The sequence below is a fragment of the Eumetopias jubatus genome, unplaced genomic scaffold (assembly GCF_037043125.1).
Source record: "Eumetopias jubatus isolate StellerSeaLion01/CBP00866 unplaced genomic scaffold, mEumJub1_p1.0 scaffold_13, whole genome shotgun sequence".
Classification (NCBI taxonomy): Eukaryota; Metazoa; Chordata; class Mammalia; order Carnivora; family Otariidae; genus Eumetopias; species Eumetopias jubatus.
In genome coordinates this window covers 49,961,392-49,986,313 of record NW_028274819.1, presented here as the reverse complement: position 1 = coordinate 49,986,313, position 24,922 = coordinate 49,961,392, and the positions used below count along the sequence as shown (strand labels likewise).

Genomic DNA, 24,922 nt, shown 5'->3' with positions numbered 1-24,922 from the left:
TTCAGTGTCATAATTGTTTTGTGTGTCTCTTGTATGCCTCTCTTAATAACATCAAAGAACTGGATTTTTTTCTGTTCAAATTTTTTAGTTTAAATAGGTGAGTTTAATGCATTATAATTATTGTACTTAATGGTGTACAGGTGTGTTAAGCCTTATTTTTTATTTTATTTATAAATTTATATTTATAAATATATTTATTTTAACTTTTTTTTTAAGTTGTTTTTGGTTTTGTCTTGCTGGCCTCTGTTGTTGTTTTTAATCTCTGCCAGAAAGTTAAGTATCTATTTCTAGTCTTCTAATGCTCATATACTTATATTTTTAACATGTCTCCTGACCATGAAAGCTAAAGATAAATATCTTTAAAGAAGAGGAATTCTTCATCATTAATACCTGACTCTTAGAATGCTTTGATTTCTACCACTGCCCCATTGTCCACATTATTTTTGTGTAGTATTCCAGTATCATCTTGATTCATATCCTCCAAATTATTGTGATTTTTAATTGACAGTATTTATTTTGCTTAACAAAAAATGTTAACAACTGCTACGACATAATTGGTTCTTTCATCCCACACCTTCTTGCTTGGTGCAGTTTCCTTCTTCATGAAGGAGATCCTTAAAAATTCCATCAGGAATAAATTGCATGAGTCACTGTCTGAAGAATGTCCTTATTTTATTCTTGATCCTGAGTGCCAGCTTATCTTGTACAGGTTACATGTTGTAGATGATAGTTTGTGGTCACTGGGTTTTATTGCCCATGAGAAGTCTGTTGACAAGGTAGCTGTAGACTGTCTGCCTTTTCTCTCTAGTTCTAGCTTTTAAATGTTCTCTTTATCTTTGGTGTTCTTGAGTTTCACCGTGTGGTTTCTAGGGTGGGTGTGTTTTGATATGTATCCTTTTGAGGATGCAGTGTATATCTTCAAAATGAGAGGACTCAAGTTTTCAACTGTGAGAAATCACTACGGTTTTCTCTTGTTGCCTCTGCTTCATTCTCTACGCTCTCCCACCTTCCACTTCCATAATTCTCTTGTCTGTTCTTTAATCTGTCCACTTAAAACTAAAGCATTGCATTCTTTGTTTTGGTTTCCACTTGGTTCTTTTTCAAATTTTCCTTTTCTTTTCTCATACTTTCTTATTCTTTCATTAAGGTTTCTATTTCTTCCTTTTCCCCTCTAATGATGTAAAACATACCGTATATGCCCCAATAGACAAGCATTCCTGAATACACAAATATGTACTCATAATATTAATTGATTGGTTTAGACTCATGTGTATTTATAAGTACTTATGTAAAATAATATATGTATGAATTTCTTGTCTCAACACAGTTTTAACAATTTTATTCAAGCATTACGTTTATCTCTAACATGCCGTTTCTGTCATTATGAACGCTGCCTTTTGAATAATTCTAGAGCAGTTGTAGAGCATTTGGGGATGTTGATAAAATGTAGATCCATGTTTGTAGGGCCAAAATAGGACCTGAGCATCTGTATTTCCACTGAGCTCCCAGGTAATGCTAAAGCTGCTGATGTGGCAACGTCTTAGAAAACATTATTTCTAAGTTGTTTTAAATACAGCACTTTTAAAATTCACATACGATACTGTCATAAGATATTTCATCTCATGCCCAAGAACCCCCATCTAAATGATTAGATATCATTTAGAACAATTTTAATTCCAGTATAGTTAATAGTGTTATAGTTTCAAGTGTACAATATAGTGATTCAACACTTCCGTACATTAGCTGGTGCTTATCATAAGTACTCTTAATCCCCATCACCTGTTTTACCCATCCCCCGCTCCTCCCCTCTGGTAACCACTGGTTTGTTCTCTATAGTTAAGAGTATTTTTTTGGTTTGTCTCTTCTTTTCTTTCTTAAATTCCACATATGAGAGATGTCATATGGTATTTGTCTTTCTCTGAATGACTTATTTCACTTAGCATTATACTCTTTAGATACATCTATGTTGTTGCAAATGGCAAGATTTCATTTTTTTATGGCTGAGTAATATTCCATTTTATATCATGTTTTCCTTATCCAATCATCTGTTGATGGACACTTGGGCTGCTTCCATAATTTGGCTATTGCAAATAATTCTGCAAAAAACATAAGAGTGCTTATGTCTTTTTGAATTAGTGTTTTCAGTCTTTGGATAAATACCCAGTAGTGGAATTACTGGTTCATACGGTAATTCTGTTCTTAATTTTTAAAGAGCCTCCATACTGTTTTCCATAGTGGCTGCACCAGTTTGCAATCCCACCAACAGTGCACAAGGGTTCCTTTCTCTCCACATCCTTGCCAATACTTGTTGGTTCTTGTGTTTTTCATTTTAGCCATTTTGACCAGTGTGAGGTGTCATCTCGTTGTGGTTTTGATTTACATTTCCCTGATGAGTGCTGTTGAATATCTTTTCCTGTGTCTATTGGCCATCTGGATGTCTTTGGAGAAATGTCTGTTGATGTCTTCAGCCCATTTTTTAATTGGATTATTTGGGATTTTTGGTGTTAAGTTGTTCTTTATATATGTGGATACTAACCCTTTATCAGGTATGTCATTTGCAAATATCTTCGTCCATTCAGTAGGTTGTCTTTTAGTTTTGTTGAAGCTTTTTATTTTGATGTAGTCCCAGTAGTTTATTTTTGCCTTTGTTTCCCTTGCCTCAGAAGACATATCTAGAAAACTGTTGCTATGGCCAATGTCAAAGAGGTTACTGCCTGTGTTCTCTAGGATTTTTATGGTTTCAGGTCTCACATTTAGGTCCTTAATCCATTTTGAGTTTATTTTTGTGTATGGTGTAAGAAAGTGGTCCAGTTTCATTCTTCTACATGTGGCTGTCCAGTTTTCCCAGCACCATTTGTTGAAGAGACCTTTTCCCATTGTATATTCTTGTCTCCTTTGTCAAAGACTAATTGGCCATATAATCATGGGTTTATTTCTGGGCTCTCTATTCTGTCCTCTATTGGTCTATGTGTCTGTTTTAGTGTCAGTACCATCCTGTTTTGATTACTACAGCTTTGTAGTATAACTTGAAATCTGGGCTTGTGATGCTTCCAGTTTTGTTCTTTTTCAAGGTCTTTTGTGGTTCCAGACAAATTTTAGGATTATTCTAGTTTTGTGAAAAATGCTGTTGGTATTTTGATAGGGATTACATTAAATCTGTAGATCATTGAGATGATAATATGGTTTTCATCCTTTCTCTTATTGATGTGATGTGTCATGTTGATTAATTTGTGAACATTGAACCACCCTTGCATCCTAGGAATAAATCCCACTTGATTGTGGTGAATGATTTAATATATTGTTGGATTTGGTTTCCTAATTTTTTTTGAGGATTTTTGTATCTATGTTCATCAGAGATATTGGCCTGTAGTTTTCTTTTTTTGTAGTGTCTTTATCTGGTTTTGGTATCAGGGTAATGCTGACCTCATAGAATGAATTTGAATTTGGAAGCTTTCCTTTCTCTTCTATTTTTTTGGAATAGTTTGAGAAGACTAGGTATTAACTCTTCTTTAAGTGGTTAGTAGACTTTACCTATGAAACCATCTGTTCCTGGGCTTTTGTTTGTTGGGAGTTTTGTTTCATTGTTCTTGGGAGTTTTTTTGATTACTGGTTCAATTTCATTGCTGGTAATCAATCTGTTCAAACTTTCTATTTATTCCTGATTCAATTTCTGGAGGTTATATGCTCCTAGGAATTTATCCATTTCTTCTAGGTTTTCCAGTTTGTTGGCATATTTTTCATAATATGCTTATAATCCTTTCTATTTCTCTGTGTCAGTTGCTCATCTCCCCTCTTTCATTTCTGATTTTGTTTATTTGAGTCCTTTCTCTCTCTCTCTCACTTTCTCCCTTTTTGATGAGTCTGGCTAAAGGTTTATTAAGATTAATTGATCTTTTCAAAGAACCAGTTACTGGTTTCATTGATCTGTTCTGTTGTTTTTTTTTTTGTTATGTTTATTTCTGCTTTAATCTTATTATTTCCTACCTCCTACTCGGTTTGGGGTTTATTTGTTCTTTTTCTGACTCCTTTAGGTATAAGAATAGGTTGTTTGAGATTTTTCTTGCTTCTCTGTATTGCTATAAACGTCCCTCTTAGAACAGCTTTTGCTGTATCCCAAAGATTTTGGACTATTGTATTTTCATTTTCATTTGTCTCCATGTCTTTTTAAATTTCCTTTTTAACCCATTCATTGTTTAGTAACATGTTATTTAACCTCCATGTATTTGTGTTCTTCTCAGACTTTTTCTTGTGGTCGATTTCTGGTTTCATAGTATCATGGTTGGAAAAGATGCATGGTATGACTTCAGTGCTTTTAAATTTGTTGAGACTTGTTTTGCGACCTAATATGTGATCTGTTCTGGAATATGTTCCATATGCACTTGAAAAGAATGTGTATCCTGCTGTTTTAAGATGGAAGGTCCTGAATATATCTGTTAGTTCCATCTGGTCCAGTATGTCATTCAAAGCCACTGTTCCCTTATTGATTTTCTGCTTGGGTGATTTATCCATTGATGTAAGTGGGGTGTTAAAATCCCCTTCTCTTATTATATTACTCTCAATTACTCCCTTTATGTTTGTTATTAGCTGCTTTATGTATTTGGGTGCTCCGATGATGAGTGCATAAATACTTACAACTGTTAAATCTTCTTGTTGGATTGTTCCCTTTATGATTATATAGTGTCCTTCTTTTTCTCTTGTTAAAGTCTTTGTTTTAAAGTCTGTTTTCTCCGATATAAGTATTGCTACCTAAGCTTTCTTTTCACTTCCATTTGCACGATAAATGGTTTTGTATTACTTCACTTTCAATCTGCATGTGTCTGTAGGTCTGAAATGAGTCTGTTGTAGGCAGCATATAGATGGGTCTTGTTTTTTATCCATTCTGTCACCTTGTGTCTTTTGTTTGGAGTGTTTAGTCCATTTTGCATTCAAAGTAATTATTGTTAGGTATATACTTATTGCCATTTTGTTACTTGTTTTGTGGTTGTTTTTGTAGTTCTTCTCAGTTCCTTTATTTTCTTGCTCTTTTCTCACAATTTGCTGCCTTTACTCATATACTTGGATTCCTTCTCTTTATTTTTTGCATATCTCTTACCAGTTTTTGATTTGTGGTTAACATCTTACACATATAGCAGTCTGTATTAAGTTGATGGTCACTTAAGTTTGAACCCATTAAAAGATAATTTTTGAAAAGTTTATCTTCCACATATGTGACTGTATGACATACATACTTTGTATAAGTGAAGATAGGACTGTCTGTTACTGCAGCATAACAGCCTAAAAGATCAGTAGCTTGAAACAGCATAGTTTATTTCTTGTTCATATTCTACGTTCCCCCTAGATCTGCTGGGAGCTCTGGTCCCTGTCATCATCACTCGTGGACATGGACTGATTCAGTCTCCACCATTACCAGAGGCCAGAGCAGGTGGAAGAGATATGGGGAATTATGTATTGGTTCTTAAAGACTTTGATATTTATTGGCCAAAGGAAGGCATGTGGCCTTAAGTAACTTTAAGGGGCAAATGTGTAATCCCACTATAAGCTCAAGTAGAGGAGAAGCAAAGCATATATAAATAACCCTAATTATTAGCACATACCTACCTAACTTGCCTTTGAAAGTAATCATTAAAAGGCTTTCAATAAAATCTTATCCTTCCATTTTATGTGGTCTTATTTCTTCTAATAATTACTAAATCTGTATTAAGCTTTAGTCTTTGCACCCTTAAAATAAAGATTCCCAAGTGACCTCCCTAAACATCAAAATGTAGTATTGATTGTGGTGATTTGCCAGTGCAATGGTTTCAACTTGGGCTGCACATTAAAATCATCTGGGGAGCTTTTTATTCTTCCAGGTCACATCTCAGACCAATTAGAACCGCTGATGTGGGGCCCAGGCATCTATAGTTTGTAAAACTCAATGTGCAAATAAAATTGAAACCCTTTCTGCTATCTTCCCCAAAGAGTGCTTTGTTGTTCAAAATAAAGTGGTAGGGTGCCCCCAGAGAGAAACTTTATTAGGGTTTGAGTATAAGGTGAATTGTTCTTTTCTGAGAAGTAATTTGGGGCATAACACCTTGTATCTTTTATATTTTGTGTTGTATGTTATGTTATCGTCTTTTCTCTGGCTCTGTTATCCTCAAGTATGAGGGCATATATTTTCTTCTTTGTTGGTGTATCTGGTAGTTCTGTTTTGATTCGTTTCCCTCTGTGGTTGTAATTTTTCCATAGGAGCTAATCATCTGAAGGGAATGTGTGGAGTATGGAATTGAATATTCTGGGTGATTTTTGCCTTTGCTTAATGCTGGGCCCTAGGAGTTTCACCATTCTGGACCATTTTGTGAGCCTGTGTGTTGACGTAAATTACAAAAAAAAAAAAGGGGAGGGATTTAAATATTTTGTGTATACATACATCACATACAAAAATAGGCACAGATACACATGTGTACACACACACACACACACCTTGAACAGTAGGGAAGCATCCGAAGGCTTTAGGGCAGGGAGGGGCCCAGAGAAAGGAAGAGACTTGTCCAATACCACAGAGTGACATAAAGTTAATGAAAATCTCAGTCTTCCCACCTCCCCCTGGCCTGACTGGCCTGACTTATCCTCCATGTATGAAGGTGTACGTGTTGGAGCATGTCTAGGATGGTCAGGGATTACTTGGCATTTGCTTGGAGACGCAGGGTGGGGGTGGGGGGGTCTTGCTCTATTTTCAGTCTATTTTCTTCCCTGAAGTCAGCTGTGGCCCTTCCCAGTCAACTCTCCATTGGTTTGCAGGGCCCAGAAACTGCTGAGCACACACCGGAGTGTGGGTAATCGTCACTTTCCCAGCTCCCCAGAGCCATAGACTAGTTTGTGGATTGTGACCCACAATTCCCTCTATCCTGTGCTTTCAGAAAGCAAACCAGCAATCAAATAGTAATTGTTTCCTTCTGTGTGGATTTTTCCTTGCGAAGACTGCCGTGGCAACTAGAAGCTGGCTCTTAGAAGGGTGGAGGGACCTAGATTTAGACGTCAGGACTGCCGTGTAACTGGGGATGCGGTGGCCCTATTGCCCACATTTTCCAGCAGAGCCCTGATTCCTATTGGCCTTATAAACAATCCAAGTGCCCTAGAAATTCCACCGCCGACACCATATTTTCTGAAGTGTGTTTTATTGCTGAAAGAAGCACAGAAATCCTTTGTCAGACTGTGTCACCCCAGTTTTTGGTCTGAAAAATAGACCACTGTGTTTATGCAAAGAAGACTTTTTGTTTGTTTGTTTAAACGGTGAGGTTCAGAAAGGCAAAAACAGTCTTGTTTGGGACACTTGAAATTAGAAAGAGCTGACCCAGGCCAAGCTGTCTCCCTCTTAGCTGTTCCTCCAAGCACGCAGGCAGGTAGTCAGATGCCCCTTCAGCATGGGGGCTGGGGGTGGGCAGGGGCCAGGAGGCCAGGGACCCTGGCCTCAGAGCTTCACAGCCCATGGCAGGTGGGGAGGAGATGTGGATTACACGGTAACTCATACGGCTGTAAAGTGTGAGTCCATAAGGGGATGTAGAGATCCACCCAAGTGGGAAGATCCAGACAGATTCCAATCCACTGGAAGCGCTCACCAGGGCTGGCACTCCATCACTCTGACGCAATCGGGGCCAGCCCGGAGTCGGGAACCGCTGTAGGAGGAGAGGAGAGGGATGCACGTACAGGGAGGGGGGCCTTTTTGGTGCCATCCGTGCAGAAGGCCCTACCATGTTAACTTAAAGTTAGGAATCTAAAGGCAGGAGGATGGCAGCTTGTTGTTTAAGCTGGCGTGTTTGGGGGCAGTGTCAGGGCTGGCTGTGTTCTCCCAGTTGTCTAGGGGTGTGAGCTTCTGTACATCAGTCTCCCTGGGCAAGTCGTCCACCTTGGTCCCAACTCTTTCTGGCAGGCCCAGTCCAGGATTAAAGATGGTCTCTGCCAAGTTTGCTGTGTGAATGGTTCTGCTGAGGCAGAAGTGGTTTTCGAGGGTTCCTATCCATCTCACAATCTCCTTTCTCTTTGCTCTTTGCCAGTTCCTTGCCCGTGGCGTCCACCCTTCTTACCAAGGTTCCCACCTCTCTCTCGTTCCAGGCGCTAAAACAGGTGCCGATATCCGTGACGGGAGCTGTGAGCCTGCACTGGCCTCCCCGGTCTCCCACACGAACCCCTTTCCAGTGCTCCATCTCGTTGAGGACTTGAGACTGGCCCTGGAGATGCTGGAGCAGCCTCAGGAGAGAGCAGCCCTCCTGAGCCAGATCCCGGGCCCCACAGCTGCCTACATAAAGGAGAGCTTGGTGAGTGGGCCCATGGCCTGTTCGGAAAACCACTGGGGGACGTAACCACATAACCACGGGGCGTACGGAATGCCACACTGCCTGGGACTATTACCTCATCTGTGCACCTTCCAGCCTCTTCTTGCTTCCCATCTGGCTTTGGCCAGCCCCCGCTGGGTGGTCTTTTCCAGCAGGAGGGGGAGCCCCAGGCCAGCAGCTGAAGCCACATGGTCAGCCTGCCTGTGGGCTCCAGTCATGCTCTCTGAGCCTGGGGGACATCCAGGGCCAGAGGAAAGCAAGCAGGAGAGTTCTTCCCTGCAGGAGTACAACTTCCAAATTATGCTCCCCAGGTGGGGTCTCTATCCTCAGCTGTCCCCCCTGCTCCATGTCTCTTAACAACAGCTGGTCCCCTCACCCAGCCCTTCACTGCCACCCCTGCCCTTCAGATCTCCTTGCCCTGGTACGCTTTGTCCCTAGAGTGGTATGCAGGGTTCCTGATCCCCCTCCTCCTCTCTCTAGATCAAGGCTGCACATCTGCTAGTCTCTGAAGGAGACAGATGAGTAACCAGAGCTGTAAATATACGGCTTTGGTGACCCGTCTCCTTCCCTGAGGAGACCAGCTGGTCAACTTTAAGAGCCTGGTGATATTCGGGAATGGGGGAAGGTGAGGAGCTTGCCCGCTGAGGAGGTGTCTAAGAATGTCTAAGACCATTCCAGGGCAGGAGGGAGGAACCTGGGAAGCTTGAGGGAGCATGTGATTGCCTGAGCTGAGTTTGAGGATGAAAGCCAAAACGCAGTCTTCTAAAGCTAGAGTCCTGCAGACTGATTCCAAACGGGAAAGTACACACCGAGGTGGGAAGGCAGGAATGGGCCCGCTAAACCGGGAGGTAGAGGTTGATGTTGGAAACCAAGGAGGTTGAGACATCCTCACCCAGAGGCCAAGTCATTTGCGATGACAAGTTACATGCCAGATGTCCTAGATGACTTTCTGTTCAGGAGTCCTCCGTCAGTACAGTCTTCTACCCACGCCTCCCTCTGAACACTGAAGAATTCTTCATTATATTCATGTGGTACTCAATATTTTCAGTATGCAGGCTGCCTGCCTGGTGTTCTGTAACATACCTACACCCGTGTGGTAGGGACAGTAGTGGCCTCCCAAAGACGTCTATGTGCTAATCTCCAGATCCTGTGAATGTTACCGTACACGTGTGGCCAGGGGGAAGGTAGCAGAGAGAATTAGGGCTGCTAGTCAGCAGAGTTTAAATACGAAGATCAAGCGGCGTGGGTTGTCCAGGCGGGCCCAGTGTAGTCCCGGCGTCCTTACAAGTGGAAGGAGACAGTGGAAGAGTTGGTGTGGGAGCCGTGTGAGTCAGCCTTTCCAGATGGAAGCAAGTCAGGAGCCCAGGGGCGGGGGGCTAGCAAGGTGGCCCTCCCCTAGAGCCTCCAGCCAGCGAGACCCACTGGGGACTTATGACCTCCAGCACTGTGAGAGCGTGTGTTTGCCTTGTTGGAAGCCACAACGTTTGCAGGCATTTGTGAAGGCAGCAACAGGGAATACAGCTGGATGTTGCCTGGGGAAGGGTGGGGAAGCCCGAGGGATGGGTCTGTGGAGGGCCTGTTGCCATGTAGGTTTGAGAACCTCCTCGTGTCACCCCCAAATGGAGACTGTCCTTGGTGGTCTCTCAGACTTGTGGCACGACCAGACAGAAGGCCGCATCCGCTCCTCCACCCCCCTTTTACAACCTGTGGTCAGGTTTCACAGGGGGGCTTTCGGAGTTTCCTTCTGTCTCCCGTCCCAGGCCAGAAGGGTCTCTGCCTCCCTGGAGTTCCATCAGGAATTCTGGCTCTTCCCATACTTCCAGCTCTATGAGGCTGTGCCTGGCCTCTCTCCAGTCCCTCTGACCATCTTCTGCCCATCTGTGTGGATAGCTGAGCTTTCCAAGGCCCACTTTCCCCCGGGTGTGTTTACCTAGCAGGCCCACCCCTCCATTCCTGCTCGCCCGACTGACTCCAGGGGCAGTATTTAAAGGGAACTTGATGACGCCTCAAGAGAATACTGGTCCTTAGACCCTCCATCTGAAACCCTGGCTCCAGATGCATTTTGGAACCCAGAGCTTACTAAACTTCAGAAGGGCAAGACCGTGCATCTATACCATAGAATATATTCTATCTCTAGCAGATAATGGAGCAGGAACGCATTGACCTTTCTTTGGCAAAACGTATGAATATCCACATGAAGTGGGATAAAAAAAGACGATAAATATTCTCCTGTTAGCTCAGGTCCAGTTGGGCTGCCAAATAAGTTTGGCACCAACATTATTTCTAAAAACAAAACCAAACCAAACCTTTTGGTCTTCAGAGCTTTGGGGGTTTCAGAATGGCAGGTAAGGGATGGTGAGCTTATATGTGGGATGTTTGTGTGTAGAAAATAAAAACTTGAAACCAAATGTTGGATATCGGATGTCACTGCTCCCAATATCCATCGGCCAGAATTCTAAAGTCACTTGTTGACTCTCTCTGCCCTTGGGCTGGCCTGTCACCACGTGCCGGGGGCCCGTTGGAAACTTCCAGACAGAGCCTCCTCCACTGTTCCCTGAATCCTGCCATCAGGCTGCAGAGCAGTTTAGCATCTGGTTTTAAATGTCCCCTTTCAGCTTGCTCGGGACCTTTCCCATCATAACCAAGAGATTCACTGAAGCAGCGTCCCCAGCAAAAGCCCAGTCTGCCCAGAGTATGGAAAACAGCTTGTGGTTTTATCCCTCACTGCATAGTTTACAATGATTATGTACTTCTACCTTGTATGGACATGCCTGAATTTGTGACCATTTCTCTAATACTGACATTTAGGTTCTTTTTAATCTTTCACCAATATATAGCTTTGCTGCAGAGAGTGTCCAGGAATATTTGTCTTTCTCTGTAGATCTTTCCATAAGGTAGAGTCTTAAAGGTGGAATTAAATAGAGTTAACAGACAAAATACAGGATACTCTGTTAAACTAGAATTTTAGATAAGCGATGGATAAATCTTAGTAAGTATGTCCCATGCAGTTTGCTAAATCTGGCAACTCTAATCCAACGGTATTAATATCTTTAAGCCTTTGACACATTTTTTCCAAACCACTCTTCAGGAAGATTTTACTCATTTATATTTTCACTGGCAGGGTTTGAGGTACATCCTGATCAACAACAATCACTAAGATTAAGAAAAAAAAAAGCTTTACTAATTTCTTAGGAAAAAAATGTATTTTTATTACTTTTGCATTTCTTTGCCTAGTGGAAGGCTAAACACTTTTTTTTTTAGTATTCTTCTGTATGTTCTCTAAAGTTTTGATCTCTACCCTATCTGGAAAAAAAATTCATTTCCATTCATTCATATTTATATAGGCAGTATTGTCCTAATGTATGTAAATTATAAAACAAAGCCCCAAATAGAGAGTTTTTTTAAGTGTTAGGTTAAAAAAGTTAGGTAGCACTAATCTTTTCTTCCCACACACCCTAGAGATCACTGTGAGTGTCCCTACCCCACCTTGTTCATATTCTATGCTCTTCTCTCCTCTTCCTGTTAGGATTTTAGTGCTTTTCTTCTATATTGACCTTTTCAAAGCCCTTTGCTTTATTTGTGGCATTTTCCTCAGTTTGTTTTTTAAATGCCGTTTGTGGTGCTTTTTGAGACAAAACTTTAAAAGGATTGTAATTAACTATCTTTCCTTTTTGGGTTTTTTGTTTTCCTTTTATCCCTAGAAGGGCCTTTCTTAACCTCAAATCAAATACTATTCACCTGTTTCTTCTCCAGTAAGTTTATGGTTTGATTTATATCTTAGGGTTAACCTGCAATATTTCTTAATGTGTGGTGTGAAGTACGGATCTAACTTATATAACTTACTAAAAATTTTTTGATCCAAAGGCAGTCGACATGGTTATTGGTTTTTCAAGGTGTGTTGCGGAAAACTGCTCATATTAAGATTTGTAGATCTGTTTTTGAGGTTCTTTACGGTGGTTGGGGGGAATGCCTGCCTTTGGAAAGAGTTTCCTGAACGTTGTGTTGCATTCAGAGTCTATTAGAGTAATTATGGCCATCAGTTACCTGTGAATGGTGTACTTTGAGGGTGGGTCAAAAGTTCATATAAACATTCCAGGATACCAGGAGAGGATGTGAAGTTTTGATTCTGGACAGAGACAGCCTGTCTATATTTTGAATCTTGCAGGCCTAAAGTCCTTTTATATTCTGGGGGCATACACATTCCGTAGTGGGTCGTACCCATATGGAAATAGAGTCCAAAGTAGTGAGCAGATCCACCAGTACTTTTTAATTGCTTTTAGATTGGTACTTATAGAAGACTGTGCCATTTAAATTATAGTCTGTGGACCAGCAACCTTGTCATCCCCTGGTAGTTTGCTTGCTGCTTGGTGTCTTTATACAAGGGCAGAATATGCCCCCTGCCCCGCCCTTTTACTCACTGATTCATATTCACAATAAAAGTTTGAGACACACTGCTTTAAACCACAGAGACTCAGTTAAATTATTTTTTAAAAAAGTACATGTGGCTTAGAATAGGAGCTAATAAGACAGCTTGAAGGATCAGGCAGGCAGCGTTTATGCCTGTGCGTCCCTTGTGTGTCTGTGCTGTTCTCTTTAGTCAGCTGGCTTTGCCATACCCCCCCCCATTACTGCTTGGTCATCTGTTGGCCTGGTGTGGTCCAGCTCAGCCTCGTGACCTCTCTATCAGTTGGTGGTTCTTTCTCCAGAGAAGTGGCATAGACAGTAAGGAGGTTTATACGTCACTTACAAGATACCCAGAAGATGGGCGGTCCCAGGGTCAAATCAGTGGCTCTGGATGACCTCAAGGGCTCTGGCTCTTCCCATCTTTCTGCCCCATCTTCCTTAGGGGGTTGGTGTTTCCTCAGAGGTATCGCATAACAGCTGCAAGATGGCGACTGCAGCTCCAGGCAGCATGTCCAGAGGTGGGACAGGTCTTGTCTTGTCTTGTCTTGTCTCTTCTCTTCTCTTCTTTTTTTTCTAATTAAGAAGGGAAATCTTTTTCTCTGAAGCCCTGTAGCAGACTTCCCATATGCTCCCAAGGTCCAGATTTGTTCACATGTACATACCCTAGCTGCAAGGGAGGCCGGGAAACAAGTATTGGCACTCTGTCCAGAAGGAACCATGACGGGAGGGAGGGGGCATGAATGGCTCTTAGAAAGACCACCCAGAGCAACTGCCACATGGCCTTTAGACTTGATTTTAGTCTTCTTGTTGACAAATTCTTTTCATGTTTTGTCTCTTGCATTTATTCCCTCTGTGTGTGTGTGTGTGTGAGAGAGAGAGAGAGAGACTCAAATTCCTGAAGGAGAGAATCTAACTGGCCTCCTCCTAATTTTGGAGTCAAGTCCTCCAGGCCTATAAAGAGATGTTAGGTGCAAAAGAAATGGAAATTAAAGACCCTCCATTTACACACAGCTGTGGATTAGCTGCCCCTGGGCATGGTGAGAGGATCGTGTGGTAGAAGACGCTGTCTTCTGTGCTGTGGACCCTCAGACACCCATGTCGGCATCTGGGGTACACAAGGAGAACAGGTGCTGTGGAGGCAGAGGTGGGTGTGGGGGAATGGGGGGGTGGCTCGAATAGGAACAAATAGCAGGTGAGTCCGGGCCCTGCCTTTGTCTTGGGTGGAGAAGGAGCTCCTGGTCCTAGTGCACCCCAGGCAGCTGTGTCTCTCTACAATGGGGCTGGTTCTCCCTCTGCCGGGAGCTGGCAGGCTGGATGGAGAATGGTAGGCAGCAGCAAAGACTCTGACTGGGGACAGTTGGAAACCGGCCAGACTCCTGAAGACCCGGTGTAGCAGACCTGCCCAGGATTCAGTGGTGCTGCGTTGTGAGTGAATTTCCAGAGATTTGGGGCCTAAAACAGGGTCTTTCCTTCCTTGGCAGGCAGTAGAATGAGGAAAAGTGGGCTCTGGGCCCAGAAGGTATGTGTTGGGCTCTCTGAGCTGGGGACCCCCTCTGGGGCTTCAGTGAGGAAAGGAACCAAGTGCCTAGATTCCCTTGTCCTGGAAGTGGTATCTGTGTCTGAATTCTGGGCCTATCACCGGGAAGTTGGTAGAGTATCTGGGAGCTTCTGATAAGGCCCTTCTGTAGGAAGAGTGTCCTTGAGTCCAGGGTGAGCTGGGGCCTGACCAGCAGAGGAGCTTCCGTGGGGCTGTCCTCTCTGAGCTCAGGGGAGGAAAGAGTCGCCCTTCACATTGGGTAGCCCGGGCGCAGCTCAGGGTCAGTACTAGAGAGGACGAGCCTGAGGCCCTGGCTGCAGGGCTGAGGCTTCTGTGCTGTGATGGGCATGGACCTAAGCTCCACCAGGGGCGGCCTCCTTCACTTCCCTGCAGCCGCTGCCTCGACCTGTGGCAGAGTGCGGATGATGCCCTCAGGGAGAGCATGGCCATTTCTGGTCAAGAGGCCCTCAGTCCCACCAGGTGGTCCTGAAGGCCAGAAAGGCTAGAGGTGCTCTGGCCCCGACATACAGCACAAGCTGGTGCTACTATGGCCATATCCCGGAATCTGGCTGGACCTTGAGTGGGGCTTTTCCAGGGCCTGGAAGGGGGTGTCACTCTTCCTCTATGCCTGCTTGCCTTGGCTGGATGGAGGCTGGTTGGGGAACCAGGGCTGAGCTGGGGGTAGAGCCCATAGGAAGGACTAGTCTTCCAGCTCCCAGTGGGCTCCGCAGGATGGGGACAGCCATCTAGCAGCAGGGTGGTGACTCAGGTCGCTAGGTGATGCCCAAGAGTTATCAGAACCAGCAGCATCTCCGCATGGAGCAGCTTGGGGGCTTCTGTAACCGTTCAGTACAGACGCCTCCTCTCATCCTACAAAGTGCTAGGTCTAGCCTGCTGTTTCATGGCTTTGGATGTGGGTCAGGGGAATCCTGCGTAAAGACCTGAGGCTTCAGCGGCTCAAGATGAAGTCCAACGAAAGGCAGGCCAAGCCAGAAGCCGCGGAGTGAGGACAAGTGCAGTGGTGGGCAGGGAACCTACAGCAGGACCGTACACCAGGCCCCTATCTGCAAGCAGGGTTCCCAGAGCGGCTCAGCCTCCCAGCAGGAGCCCTGGCCTTCCTCCACACGGGTGCAGGTGTCCTGGCCAGTGTGCTTGGGCAGCACCGAACCAGGGTGAGGCAGCATGGGAGGTAGGGATGAGTTAAGAGGCCAGTGGCCTGCCACTCACATGTGACTTTGCATGAACCTCTTCGCTCCTCTGGGACTCTGTCTCCCTACTGGAAGTGACCACTTTGACAATCTGCCTGCAAGATCTGGCCAGGCATTCTAGTCCTGGCTTCGTGGTCGGCACCAGCCATGGCCTTCCCCCAGCTAAGGTGTTTTGGTTTCCAAAATGGAGACAGGTTAGGGACCCTCTCTAGTTGTGGCTGCCCCACGATCTGGGCTTGGCAGAGGCTGACCTCTCAGGAGCAGTGAAATGGAATGGTGGGGCAGCGACGCCCTCTGTAGCCTATGTGCTCACCTCGGACAGCCTTCTGTAGCTTCAGGAGCCCTCGGTTCCCTTCTTCACTAGTCTTTCACGAAACAAAGTAGCCCAGGCCCAGGAGGGCCACCCCCTCATTGCTCCACTACCTTGTCCCAGATGGCCACTTCCTCAGCTCCCAGCTCCTCCAACAGAGCCCCCTGCCGGTCCTGCCCGGTTCAGCTTGCAATCTTTCATTCTGGCCAAAGAAGCAAATCTGTTTACCATATTGAAAAGCCGGAGGAGTTACAAGAAAAGGTAGGGAGAAAAAGCTGTTCTATGAGTTGTGAACTGTGAGCTTGTTTCTTCTGCCATGTGATTTGTCTCTGTATCTTTATTCTCCACCCAGGGCCTGGAACAAAAGATGGATCAGAATATATGCATGTTGGACATACTCATTTTAAAAAGTTACAGGGGTTTTATAGGGAAGCTTTTTCCTCTGGATCTTTTTTTTTTTTTAAATAGATTTTATTTATTTGTGTGTGTGTGTGAGAGAGAGAGCACAAGCAGGGGAAGAAGCAGGCTCCCCACTGAGCAAGGAGCCTGATGCGGGACTCGATCCCAGGACCGTGGGATCATGACTTGAGCCAAAGGCAGATGCTTAACCAACTAAGCCACCCAAACATCCCTTCCTCTGGATCTTGAGAGAAGGGGAAACTTGGTGCTTACATTTCAAGGTAAAAAAAAAAAATAGAGCTTATGTGAGCCAATTTGCCTTTCCCTTCAGTGAGAACTGAAAGTCATAGGTATAGGCACCGCCCCCCCCCCCCCCCCCCCCCCCCCCCCCCCCCCCCCCCCCCCCCCGTGCTTCACTCCCAAGGGATTCCTTCCCTGAGCAGGGCTGGTGTGCAAGTCTGGTTTTTTTGTTCCTTGCAGTACTGGATGAAGCTGCTAGGTGGCAGTCAGGGATAAATACTAGAAAGTCTAAATCCCAAGGAAGAAGGTACAGGCTTTATATAAGAAAAATAGCTTTGTTTCAATTAGAAAGATGACCTAAGCTCCTCTCATTAATGAAGCTGCTGGACAGCGTACCTGGCTCAGTTGGAAGAGTTCTTTCCCATCCTTGGAACCCACTGGACAAAGGGCAAGCCTGAAGAGGCCTCTACTGTTTGTGCTGGGGAAGAGGAAATGGGAGGGCTGAGGGCTGCTCCTAGGAGCAGAGACCTGCCCTTCCATTGTCAAGGCAGAGAAGACCTCTCCAAACCCCTTCGTTCCAGTGCCTTTTGCTGGGGTGCTATTTGGATGGCTCCTTCCATTCCAAGAGGCATTTCCTGCCCTAGAGGAAACCTGTACCTTGGATTTTTTTAATACATTTTTCCTGGCATAGCATCTCATAGTGGGGACCCTGCAGCTACTGTAAACTTAGCAGCTTTCACTTTCCTAGATTTTTGCTGCCACCCCCCAACCCCCCCAGTAAACTGTACCCACCTCCTAAATTCTAGAGATCTGGCTCCTTTCAGACCTGACTTGAGGAAACTATTTCAGTCCCTAAGAACCAATGTTTATAAATGACCAAGAATGTGCAAACACTGGTAAAAGAGCAAATAAACCCTTCCCCACTAAGTTTCCTGCTTCAGGCCCAGGGGACATGGTGGCTGATGTTGCCAGGTTAGCATAACTTGGGGTCTGAGCATGTAGACACCCACCCACCCTGCACCCACCAGGAACCTTCTGCCTTTTCAGGCACCACTAGTAGGTAGGGAGGGAGGGGGGGCTCCAGAGGATTTGTACTTCCAGGCAAACTTGCTCAATACCCTGTGCTTTAAGAAACTTCTGAAAGTGGTTTCTTAACCTCTGACCATTCAAATATGGTCCCGAGATCCTCAAATATGAGCATCACCTGGGAGCTTGTTAGCAATGCACAGTGTCAGGTCCCATTCTCAGCCTTCTGGTCAGAATCTGCATTTTTATGAGAACACCCTCCAGCCCAGGTGATTAATTCTAAACAGGGAAATATAGCCCTAGCCAGGGGTCAGCAACCTATGGCCTGCATTTGGCTCACTGTCTATTTCTTATGCCCCATGAGCTAAGGATGATTTTTATGTTTTTCAGTGATTGAGACACTATGAGCATATTTTATGTGAAAATGGTCTGAAATCCTAATTTCAGTGTCCACAAATATTAGGTGTTTAACATAGCCACACTCTTTAGTTTATGTGTTAGCTGTGGCTGCTTACGGCAGAGTTGAGTATAACTGAGACCATATGGGCTGGCCCTTTATGGGAAAAGTCGGCCGGTCCTTGTCCCAACTACTTGTGGTGGGTTCAGGTGCTTGTGCCCCATGGGGACTTGAGCTGCAGTGGCCAGGATGCTGTTTTACAAGCAGGACTTGCTTACCAGCCCGAAGGAGCAGTGTCCTTGGGCTGAGCCTCCCCCCAGCGCCCCCCCCCCAAACTCCCCAGTGGCAGGCCCACTGTGCAGCACACCTGTTGAAGGACACAAACCTGTATCTGGCATTCCACGGCCATCCTGACACCTGTCACCAGAGCCCAAGGCTCGGGGCTGAGCTAGAGGCCAGAATGGCACGTGACCCATGAGACCCCCTTCTCAGTCCACAGTTCTGCCCGATTAGATGCTGCTGACTCCTGGCGGGGAAAGTAGAACCTTAGGAAGCCATCCTCAGTCCTTCTCACACGTGTGTGGGCATCCAGCCACGGAGGTGACTCTCATGGGGTTCCCTGCTAAGCCCTGGGATGAGGAGGGGGGCAAGCTACCTGAGTTTCCCTGTCCAAAGCTGACTACTCTGCCCTCAGCTGTGTCTTTAGGCCCCAGATGCTCAGTCACTCAGTGTAGTGCCCTTTGCCCTCAGCTGGCTACCTCATTTTCCAGACGGTGATGAGTTGAGTGTGGTTGCTGGGGAGTGACTTGCTTTTGGGAAGGCCCCAAGGACTTTCAGGGTCACCGTAATAACCCCAATTTGTGTACCCCCTGTGGTTCCTGATAATGCTCTTCAGCAGTGGGTCTGAGGCGGTATACTAGATTGGAGAACCATCCCCCACTCTCCTTTAAGGGAAGGTTAAACCTTTCAGAATAACTGCATAGGCCAGATAAAACCCAGGCTTCTAATCCTTTGGGAGTCATGGATCATTTTGATAATCTGGAAACTTTGTTTTCAGAGAAATAGTGATTTATAGATCCGAACAGTACTTTGTATGTATGTATTTTATGAACCTATTCAGGGGCTTATCTCATCCCCCCAAAGCCTGCCTGCCTGTGGACCACTGTGAGGTGCCCCGGGCCGGGATTGCCTTCTGAGTGAGGTGGTGGTGCAGCCATGGGTTTGCCTTGGGAGCGGGGATGACGGGGCCATGCCCAGGGCCACCTGCCACCTGGGGGTCAGTGAATGAAAAGGTGCGTATGGCTCCCGTGTCCTGGGTCACTTCGCCCACCAGCCACACACATGCCCTGCTCCTAGGTCTTTTGGAGTGTTAACTCTGTGAATTTTTGAGTTGAATTATAAAATAACACTTTTTTCTTTTTCTTTTTTTAAAGAGTGAGGTAGGAATTGCTACTTGAGGGTACCGTAAAAATATGTCAAGAATTTAGCTGCAACTTGTCTGGCTTCCTCCCTCCTCTCCTTTCCCCTTCTCCATCCTCCCTCCTCACATTTGTCACATGTGAACTCCATCTTTTTTCTCTCAGGGGGAGCATCATTCCCCTGGGGAAACCCACCTTCAAGACTCCTGCTCTCCGAGTAGAATTTTAGGCTTATCTTGCGAGTCTGACCACGTGAGCCTCACTCTTTCACTCAAAGAATGTTTAAGTTGTTCCTGTGTGCCAAGAACTGTGGGAGGCATGGAGGTCAGGGCTCAGACACACGTTCTTCAGTCCAGCGCAGTACACAGACCTATCAACGGTCCATGGTGGTTCAGTACAACAGGACAGGTGGTGAAGTGGAGAGAGGTATGGCTGCTGAGGAGGGGCTGCCACTGGAGCCAACCCCACGGGCAGGTGGGAGCTAGCAAGGTTGAGAAAGGCCACCACATTGCTGCCTTGTCCTTCTTTCCTCCTCACCCTAGAACCTACCGAAGAGCACCGAGCCGCGACCAAGGGGAGCCGGGGCTGGGATTGTGCCCCATCTCTCCCCATCCAGCCCCCAAACCCACTCTGCCTCTTCTTCCCTAGGGCCCCAGAAACACCTTTACCACATACCATGTGATGATTCTTTATTTGCTCGGGGCAGGAAGTCGGTTTCATTTGCCTTGGATGCTGGGCAAATACTTGTTGACCAAGTGAATTCTTCCTTCTGCTTTCCCAGACGTTCACACAGAAAAAAAAACAAAGTTTACCTACAACCTAAGAGAGCTGCTTCCCCAACATGTTCTGTGCTAGTTCTGGTCAGGAACTTCGACCGGGGAGGGCCCAGGCCTTGATTGAACTGGGCCAGAGGTGAGAAGGGTCCAGAGCTCAGCACATGGAGGGCAGAGCCTGCTTTTCCTTTCTAGCCTCTGAGCTGGGCGTGTCTCCAGGAATTTACTCCTCCCCTCGTGCCCGCTGCCGGCCGAGCTCACGCACGGCCGCTCTGATCCCTACAGACTGGGGCAGCCTGCTGGTGACTATGCTGTCAAGGCCATGTGAAGGGGCCTGCCAACACCCAGTAGAGCCTCCTCTTCACTGGCAGTTCCAGGAACCCCCCTAGCTACCCCTAAGGGCACTGGGAAGCACCCCCCCCACCCCCCCCCCACCATCACAAGACGTGCATCTGTAAGTCATTTACGGGAGCAGAGCTCAGAGGCCTGGTGTGTAACCCCAGTTCCCACTGTACCCACATCAAGGACCGCTTTCATAATCACTCTAGCCAAAGGCCACATGTTACAGGCTAAGTGAGGGAGAAAAGCTGTGTTTAGGGAAGCTCTCAGAAGAGTGGGGGGTGAGTGGAGGGCAGCGTTGGGGGGGAGGAGGGGCAGGCAGTGCTGGGGAGACCACCCTGGAAGGCCAGCCCAGGGAAACAGACACAATTCCCCATCTGCACCAGCCCCTGCCTTCCCAGAGCTCTCCCTAAATCGCGTGGGCCCCCCCATGAGGGGGCCTCGCCTTCCCCCTTCCCTGGCTTCTGAGGTAGCTAATCTGGAGTGGGGGACAGCCAGCAAGGCAGGCCTTGGGCTCAACAGGAGCTGTACCCATCCCGGCGCTGACTGTGCCCCAGGAAGGCCTGGCCGTGGTGGTGGCCGACAGCAGCCCCAGGCCAAGCTCCTCCGATGACACGTCTCCTGGTAGCAGGTCGCCCCTGGCAGACGGTGCCACCAGCGCCAAGGACAGCAGACATCCAGCAGGCCAGCAACCCAGACCGGAGCTGGTTCTGAATGTGTTATTTTTTTGGAAATGACAGGCTTTCCTCAGGGCCCAGCCCGACGCCCGCCTAGAAAAGGGGTAGGCGTGGGCTTCAGGGTGGGGGTCAGGCTGTGTGTGGGAACCAGCAGCTCCTCCAAGAGCAGGACTTATTTTTAGTCTTCTCCCCAGTCCCAAATAAACTGAGAGCAGCTGGGAGCCTGTGGGTAAATGCAGAGTGGAGCAGAGACAGGAAATCGGGGTCTCTCGGTAATGAGTTCCAGCCACTGCAGAAAGGGGAAGCCAGACAAGGAATTTTCTTCAGGACTGTTTCCCTCTGGCAGGCTCTGGTATTATCACCAAAAAGAATGTTCCTGTGTGTGTGTGTGTGTGTGCGCGCGCGTGTGTGTATATGTGTGTGTGTTTACAACTCCTGTCCAAGTCTGTCTTTTTTCCCTACCTTTTTGCTAGCGTTGATTGCTCCACAGGCTCTGAATCCCAGAGCTGGTGCCCGTGTGTGTCTGGGGGCGGAGGGGAAGGGTACTGGAGCAGCACTGGCCGGTCTGAGCCGTTGTGTATCTGAAACTGTTCAGGGAAAGACTGAAGGACATGGGCCAGGGAAGTGGGGAAACTTGAACACAGCTTGACGTCCCCAGGGGGAGGGGGCAGAAGCAAGGAAGAGGAGAGAATTTGGTTTCTAGCCAGAAAAAGGGCTTTTTCCACCAAGGACTCTAACTGCTGACATGGGTGCCCAGCATGGATGGGGACATTGATGTTTACAAGCATTTTGCGTGGCTGAAGAGGGTAAGTGACTGGCTGCTTTATCTGGGTCTCCCTGAAGATGAGGGCAAGAGAGACGCTGGGGGGGGGGGGCAGTGCAGGGGGGGAGGTGTATTTGTCCGGCAAAGCCCTGTCATGGCCAAGTTCTCCATGAGAATCTAATTATAGGCACTAGGGGAGAAAACAGTCAGCTGTCTTTGTTTCTCCACTGACATTCTGGTGAATGAGCCTCTGTACAGAAAGGCACGAATGGGGTGAAGAAAGTTAGTTAGTTTAACTCGGGAGCTTAAACAGTTGGAGGCTCCAAACACTGTGACCAGAAAAAGGTGCCCCACTGCCCTTGGGTTTGAGGACACAGAGAGGAAGCTGCATCCTTTCAAAATCAGACCTCTGAACCTCTCTGCTCTGATGTTATCCAAGGCAGAGTGTTAGTTGCTGTCAGCCGGGAGAGCGTCTGTGTTTCCGGAGGAAGCCCCTTGGGGAGTTCTCTTCTGACTGCTCTGAAGCCAAGGGTTTGGGTTGCAAGTTGTTTATGCCCTTTCTTTAGGGGATGAGCTCAAGTGTGGGGTGTGAGCCACGAATGAATGAATGAAATGAACGTTGGGGCTGGAGTGGCATCCGTACTCGCAGAACTCAGGCTCTTTCCTCCTTCGTGACCATTTTTAAACCGTTGGCCAAGATGTTGTCCATTTATTTTCACACAGAAGCTGAGTGTTTCTCAGAAGTAGGAAGGGCAAAAGCAGCTGACAGATAAGAGATTGGACATTGTAACCGGGGAGGGACAGGACGTGTCCAGCTTGGAAGGCCCCCGATCCCCACCCCGAGATGCAGGGATGCTGGCTTTTGTGTGCACCCCCTGCAGCGTGCGTTCAGCAAATATTTATAGAGACGGGGGTACTGGGTGTCCGGTGGTGAGCAAAGTGGAATCCGTCTCTGCTCTTGTGGATCTGCCATCCGATGAGGGAAGCAGAGGTTACCGTCCCAGTGAATAAACGTGAAGTTACAAATTAAGTGCAGTGAGGAACAGGAACTGTTAATGGCCACCATCGAGGGTGATGGATGAGTGAGAGGGGGGAGTCATGGAGCCCTCTGAGCAAGGAACATTTCATCGAGACCTGAAAAACAGGAGTGAGTCAGGTGGAAAGTGGGGGGGGGGGGGGAGAACATTCCAGGCAAAGAGGCTAGTATGTGTAAAGGTCCTAAAGCCAGAGGGAGTTGGCCCAGGGTTTTGAAGGTGCAAGGAGTTCAGGACTGAGAGAAAGTCAGGGAGGCTGAGCTCTGTGACGGGAGCTGGCAGATGCCCGGTCACACAGGGCAGGGGACAGTAAGGCTTGTGGGGGGCGTGGTGTGTATGACAGGGGACTTATGGCAGGGGAGTGACCTGGGACACACGGGGGGATCCAACTTGTACTTTAAGAAAATTACTCTCACTGTGATGTGTATGGCAAGCCGTGTTGTGAAAAGCAAGGCAGTTGAATAAAACTAGAGCTCTGGGGACTCGTCGGGACCGACTGGTACAAACCCTCCATTTAACAAAGCCCAGGAGAGGCTAAGGACCTTGTGATTATTAGTGTTAGAGCTACTTGTGGTGCAGCCTGATCTTGAACCCTGCTTTCTGTCTGCCAGGCCAGTTCTCGTTCCTCCTCTCTTTTGCCAAATACATAGAAAAATATTGGTTTAGAACCCAGCAGAAATCCTGTCTGCTCAGCCCCTGCTCAGCTGTGGGATGGGGGTCCTGCAGCCAGCAGAGAGCACACTGAGGGGGCCAGACAATTTGGCAAAGGTTTGTATCCATTGTCTTAAGCATTTGAAAACCTTCACTGGAGGTTCTGGGGGAAAATAGGTGAGGAGTGCACTTCCCATCACTGAGTTTGTTTTTCTATATCCAAATGAAGCTTTTTAATCCGGAGGTCTTCCAGCTGTGGTGTGCCTGGGACCATCAGAGCCAGGTCCCAGTGGCTCGAACTCCATACCTCGCGCCGAAGTTCTGGCCACAGAGGAGCTGATTTTGCAGGTGCTGCGGTGTCAGAAGGCCCTTTGTCCTGAGACCCCGGCTGTGCACACTGGTTCCCATGCACAGTGCACATCCGCTGAGGGAAGCTCGAAGCACGGAGACCTCAGAAACCGCTCGGATGACTCCTAGCAAAATAGATATTTTTCTTCTACTTTTAGAATTAGGATCATTAAAAACAAAGCACAAAGTATAGCGTATGACCTAGGAAGAATAATCAGAGTATCTCTACCCGGAACACTATTACCAGATTCTTCTCTTTTAAATCCCCTTAAAAAAAAAAAAAAAAAAAAAAATCCCTTCATCCCGTGACCCTGCTCCTAAGCCCCCAGGACTTGCCTTTAGTCTAGAAAAGAAAGCCCAGGATCACCTGCTTGTCCTTTGAGACTTTTTGCAACCCAGCCTCTACTTACCTTGTTGGTCTCATCTTTTATATCTGCTCTGAGCTCGCACATGTGCTCCCTCCCTTTTCTGAGCTTATGCCCAACGTCCTCCTCACTGCCACCCACTTCTCGTGACTCCGTCAAGGCTCTTGTTTGCCAGCAGTCTCCTCTGCCGACCCCATCCCTGCAGTGGGCTCCTCCACTGTGGGTCTCTAGTACCCCCCGTCTGCCCAGCTCACACTTCCCTTCTCCCGCTTGTCCTCAAGCCGAAGTGGCTTGGAGAGCGGGTTTCTCTTGGCCCAGGGTTTTGAAGGTGCAAACGCTGTCTCCTTCATTGTCCCATGCAGACGGGGTGACTCTAGAAGAGATGGGTGAGGGGTGATCTGATGCACAAGCTAGAAGCCCTGGCCCTTAGGACCAGCCTGGGAGGGCAGGGTCTCGGAGCGAGACCGAGTCTTTGAATTTGGGGGCAGCGGGGGAGATGCCTGTGGGCAAGGAGGCACAGAGCTGGCGGGGAAGCATTGGCTCGGAAAAAGGAGACATTGTTCTGTGGCCTTTGGGGGATGGGGATACTGTGTACTATTGTAATTAAGAACACGTGGCTTGAAGTAAGGCCTGAGCTGGAATCTTGGCTTTGCGGCACCTCCTACCTACGTGATCAGCCCTGATTTCTTCATGTCTGCAGTAAGGAAGGTAATAGTGCCGGCCG

At 47.0% G+C, this 24,922-nt stretch overlaps 1 protein-coding gene across 2 annotated transcripts in view; it reads left to right on the top strand.

Annotated features, from left to right (window-relative positions):
* The window catches only part of PPFIBP2 (PPFIB scaffold protein 2), a 145,018-nt gene that overhangs the window by 43,785 nt on the left and 76,311 nt on the right, over positions 1-24,922 (top strand). For both annotated transcript variants that reach the window (XM_028116897.2, XM_088017458.1), the window contains exon 3: positions 8,089-8,291. In XM_028116897.2, coding sequence (XP_027972698.2) covers positions 8,089-8,291 — 203 coding nt within the window. The remainder of the gene's footprint in view (positions 1-8,088; positions 8,292-24,922) is intronic.